Genomic DNA, 5092 nt, shown 5'->3' with positions numbered 1-5092 from the left:
CCCCTCATGGAGGAGCCTCTGAAAGCTCTCTTTGGGGTAACGGAAGAGAGCCTCCTGATATCCCTGGTTGAGGGTCACTCCAACCCCACCTCCTCCAGCTCTTCCGAGTTGAGCTATGCTATCGCGGGAGAGGTAGTACACCAGCTTAACTCTGGCCTCTCAGTGGCCATTCAGGCCAGCTCGGGGAGTTGCCCCCCTATGGACAGTCAGGACATAGCAGCAGGCAAGGAGGTCATTCGGGTAGCCTCGGTGCAGATCCTGGCCGAGCTACAGAGCCAAACGTCTGAGCCAGAGTGGGTAGGGTTTATCGAGCCCCTCATGGACCCTGTGACCGATGATGTGCTGAATGCCATTGTCGGCACAATGGACAAAATGGCACAGGACTACAACATCCTATTGGATCTGGCCAAGAAGATGACAATCTTGGGGTCTAAATTTCTGACCAATCTTCAATGTGACCTTGATGTTGAGTGTCCATCTGGGAAAGAAGGGACCACTCACTTTCTCAAAGAGACTGGATCCTCTAGCAGTGTGGTGTCCAGAGAGCTTCAGACCCTCTCTAGCCCCGACTTTCAGTCTAAAGCCCTCAAGGCGGTGAGCACCATCCTTACAAGGAAAGTCAGCAGCTCTTCTGGCGTGGCTCCTTCCTCTAGGCCTTCTAGTGCTGCTCCTAGCCTTACTGAAGCTCCCCTGAATACCAGCTGCACAGCCCTGACATCTGTAAGCTCCACTGCCACAGTGATTGTTAAGGCATTTGTGGGAGGCATGGAGACGAAAGCATCATTTGAAGGCAAATGTGAAGCAGTTGATTGGCCAGTTCCTGTAAATGACCACAAAACAGGGTTTTCACAGAAGATAACCTTCTCTCCAGCCCGCACACTCTATGGCCTTATACGAGCAAAGCTGAGGGACCTTTTAACTCTATCCGCTCGAGAAGAAGGTGTGGCTAAGGATGCTTCTCTTCAGGAGTCTTCAGACACCCTGGAAAAGGCAACTGTTTCAACTGTTGAGGTCCAGTTACCCAGCACCAAACTTAGTAGAGTTCCCAGTGAGAGCCAACCAATACCAGCTCTCTGTCTCTCCAATCTGGATAACAGCACTCAAGAAGTTCTTAGCAGTGTTTTTTCCATCTACAAGTCAGAGTTATCAAAAGTGGAGAGTAAATGCTTGGCCGTTGTCAGTTCATCTGATGAGTCCCTAGATGCTTGTTGGCTTGTTGATGGTGTCCTATCAAAGCTTGATGACTATACTATTTCCCAGTCACCCTCACCCAATGAAGACTTGAGTGTGAGTACTCAATGTTCTCAACTGAGCTCAGAAGAGAGTGTCAGAATCACACAGTCCTCTACTAGTCTGATTCAGAGCATTAAGAAGCTCTCTAGCAATGACTTTCAGACTCAGGCAGAAGAGGCAGTGAGTAAAGTGCTGATGAGATCCAGTCATTCCTTCACACAGATCAGCCATACTGGTCTTCAGAAAAGTCTGCAGGCTGGCTTATCATCTAGCTCGCCATCAGAGATTGCCTCCATGTCCTCTCAGAATACAGCCCCTGGATTAGTGGAAACCTTTGTCAAAGGAATGGCGACTATTTTCCAGAAAAATGAGTCCACTGACACTGTGCTCCTGGAAAGAAGTGGGAGAGTTTTGCAGTGCTCCCACGGGGGCTCCCAACTGGATGATACTGAATTGAGTGTTAAAATATCAGAAGAGAAGCTTTGGTCAACAGCTAAGACCATCTGCGTCAATATGAAGAACATACTTAAGGATTTCTTCACAGGGCTGAAGCCATCCGGATCCGAAAGGACAGAAAATGCTTCTTCCAAAGAGACCCTTGGGCAAATCCTGGTTGCTATCCAGAGTGAAATCTCAAACTTCGGGCGAATTAAGGATTCCAGGGAGCTCCTTCAGATCAACGATATGGTAGGAACTATGCTGAAGGAGGTTGAGAAAAGTGAGGATGACAGTGAACAAGTCTGCCAAGACATCCCTAGAACCTGTTCATCTTTGTCCACTTCTTTAAAGGGTCGTAGTTCCTTGTCTAGCTCTTCAAAGGGTCCTAGGTCAGAGTGTGAGTTAGAGATCAACCTCCCTGGCACTCCCATCCCTGACGAAGTGCCTTTTGATCTGACCTGCCCCATCGTCAGGAGCTCCTGCATCGACACCAGGGACTCTAAAATGCCAGAGATTTCTACAAGTGACCTAAGGACAAAGATGATGGCACACACAGATGAACCCCTGCATCGTAACAGTCCAATGACTGACAGCAGCCGACCACCGAGTGCTAAAGCCTCTTTTCGATCCTCCACTATTCCATCTTTCACCAGCAAGGGAACCTCTTTGGTACCAAAGGGAGATGGGATTGACATTGAAGAGAAGGAGGTGAGCATCCCCAGCAGCTCTGGCCATCTGAGGGAGCTCTTAATCAGGCCAGACATCAGCAGTGCCACTGCATTCCCACTGCAGTACTTGATGGACTCCAGCAAAGATGATGTCATCTGTTTGGTCACCGTACTGGTGATAAGGTTGCTATCGAAGATCAGACCCTCAGCCCTAGATGGACCCTTCCAACAGGCACCAGACATGACAGAAACATCTCAGCAACTCATCAGACAAGTCCTGTCTGAGTTCTGTGCTGCATCCAGTTTCTCCAGGACACAGGAATATTCCCAGAACCTGCACATCCACAGGGTGTTCAGAGGTGTACATAAAAACTTGATGGAGGAGTTTGGCTCTTATAACACCCTGCAAGCAGCTATTTCCTCCCAGGACCCTGCATTTGACAGAGTCCTGGTAAAGTCCTTGACCCAGCAGCTGGTACAGGGACGCAAGGAAGCGTCAAGACCAGCTTCTGCTGCAACAAACCCAGCAGACCAGGCTGAGACAGAGAGGGGGGCTGAGCAGAAAGCAAGAAGGAGCTTCCTTTGCTTTTCAATGACCAAACTCAGGATCAACTTCAAGGTATAGCAGGGAGTTAGCATTTGTTTTTTGTTCCAGTTAGGTGCTGATGTTATTGATGTGGCTATGATAAGACAAATATATGAGATAAATATGTTTTTATTCATCACTAAATTGTTGCCTTGGATTCAGAAGTGTTCCATTTCTTTCTTTATTCTCTGTACCATTTTCTTTACCTTTCTCCTGTTAGCGTTCCAAGAGAGAAAACAAAAAGGACTGCCGTTCAGTCCAGGAACAGACTGAGATTCCCTCTACTGATGGACATTGCATAGGTAAGGATGTTTTAGAGCTCTGCTATAGCTTGTAGTTTTGTTTAGGTGTGTGTTAGAAACATAGAGTATGCCTACCAAACTCATTGCACTGTTATTTATCAAAGTTATTATACTGTATTTCTCTCTCTCTCTCTCCCTCCCCATCCATTTCTCTTGTGTTTCTAGCTCCACACATTGAGGCTCATGGTGCTGAATCTCCAGTTGGAGAGGTTTCTCCCTCCATATCTCAGCCTATCAAAAAACAATCCTTGATTGTCAGGGTCTTTTCAGCAATGATGAAGCCGTTCAGGCGCTTCACCAAGAAGAACCTGTAACCTGTTACGCTGCATGAAGAACTACTTTTGTAACAGCAAGACTTTTGACAAGAGGAATTTCTGCATGTCTACCCTTTCAAAGTCTATTTGATCAAATAAATGCAAATTATTTTACAAGAGTTTCGAGTGTTTTGGATGATTGGTAGCACCGAAGCAGCTTTTCTCAGAGAAATGCACTAGTTCCCCCTTGGTTACACATTTATTGTGCAGTTTTTGAGTTGGCAGGACTTGGGGCGGCAGATACCCTTGTGGTTAGAGCGTTGGGTCAGCAACCGAGAGGTTGCTAGATCAAATCCCTGAGCTGAGAAGGTAAAAATCTGTTGTTCTGCCCCTGAACAAGGCAGTTAACCCACTGTTCCTAGGCTGCCACTGTAAATAAGAATTTGTTCTTAACAACTTGTCTTGTAAAATAAATAAAATAACCAGAGCTTGTCTCTAATACAATAGTTGCTGCATAGACCGTCAGATAACCAGATGTTCTCTATTAATTTAGTTAGATTGATAAGAGCTTATTAGCAGCAAGGGGAAAACACACAGAGGAGAATTAGCTATCTGCAGCTAGATCAACCCTCTGAGATGTTTTCTGTATGTTGAATATATAAGCTCCAGCAGTTGAGAGTGTATGTCAGAGCAAAAACCAAGCCATGAAGTCGAAGGAATTGTCCGTAGAGCTCAGAGACATGATTGTGTCAAGGCACAGATCTGGTGAAGGGTACCAAAACATTTCTGCAATATTGAAGGTCCCCAAGAACACAGTGGCCTCCATCATTCTTAAACGGAAGAAGTTTGGAGCCACCAAGACTCTTCCTAGAGCTGGCCGCCAGGCCAGACTGAGCAATTGGGGGAGAGGTGCTTTGGTCTGAGAGGTGACCAAGAACCTGATGGTCACTCTGAGCTCCGGACTTCCTCTGTGGAGGTGTGAGAACCTTCCAGAAGGACAACCATCTCTACAGCACTCCACCAATCAGGCCTTTATGGTAGAGCGGTCAAACAAAGCCACTCATGCTATAATGTGGATAAACAGTTACTTGTCTAACAGAAAACAGAGGGTGTTCTTTAATGGAAGCCTCTCAAACATAATCAAGGTAGAATCAGGAATTTCCCAGGGTAGCTGTTTAGGCCCCTTACCTTTTTCAATCTTTACTGACGACATGCCACTGGCTTTGCACTGTAAATGTACTCTATAAAATATAAGAATACTACATTTCCTGAACGTATTCTTCTGGTAACATGTTGTAGCCTGCATAGGAACTAGAGGCCCAAGTAGCACAACACTCCACAGCAGCTCAATCTGCCATGCTTTAGATCTTGATGCATGCCCCTTATATTACATAATAACAAACATAATTAGCAATTCAAAAATGCTCTATTCTGAGAACTACTTTTAATCACAGAGTGGAAAACATAGAACCATACTGTGTGGATCACAATTATGGGTGTATTCTGGAATAAGACAAACCTATACAGTGAGGGGAAAAAGTATTTGATCCCCTGCTGATTTTGTACGTTTCCCACTGACAAAGAAATGATCAGTCTATAATTTTAATAGTA

The 5092-nt window shown here is 45.8% G+C and overlaps 1 protein-coding gene across 1 annotated transcript; it reads left to right on the top strand.

Annotated features, from left to right (window-relative positions):
* The first annotated feature begins 1453 nt into the window (after positions 1–1453).
* LOC106585477 (uncharacterized) lies at positions 1454–3497 on the top strand. The gene is made up of 2 exons (XM_082970043.1): positions 1454–3227; positions 3393–3497. The coding sequence occupies exon 1, from the start codon at positions 1528–1530 to the stop codon at positions 2962–2964; it is 1437 nt and encodes a 478-aa protein (XP_082826169.1). The 5' UTR covers positions 1454–1527; the 3' UTR covers positions 2965–3227; positions 3393–3497.
* Positions 3498–5092: the final 1595 nt, after the last annotated feature.

This window comes from Salmo salar, chromosome 27, assembly GCF_965601325.2.
Source record: "Salmo salar chromosome 27, fSalSal1, whole genome shotgun sequence".
Taxonomy (NCBI): domain Eukaryota; kingdom Metazoa; phylum Chordata; class Actinopteri; order Salmoniformes; family Salmonidae; genus Salmo; species Salmo salar.
Note: the sequence above shows the minus strand (reverse complement) of the source record. Positions and strands in the feature narration are given on the sequence as shown.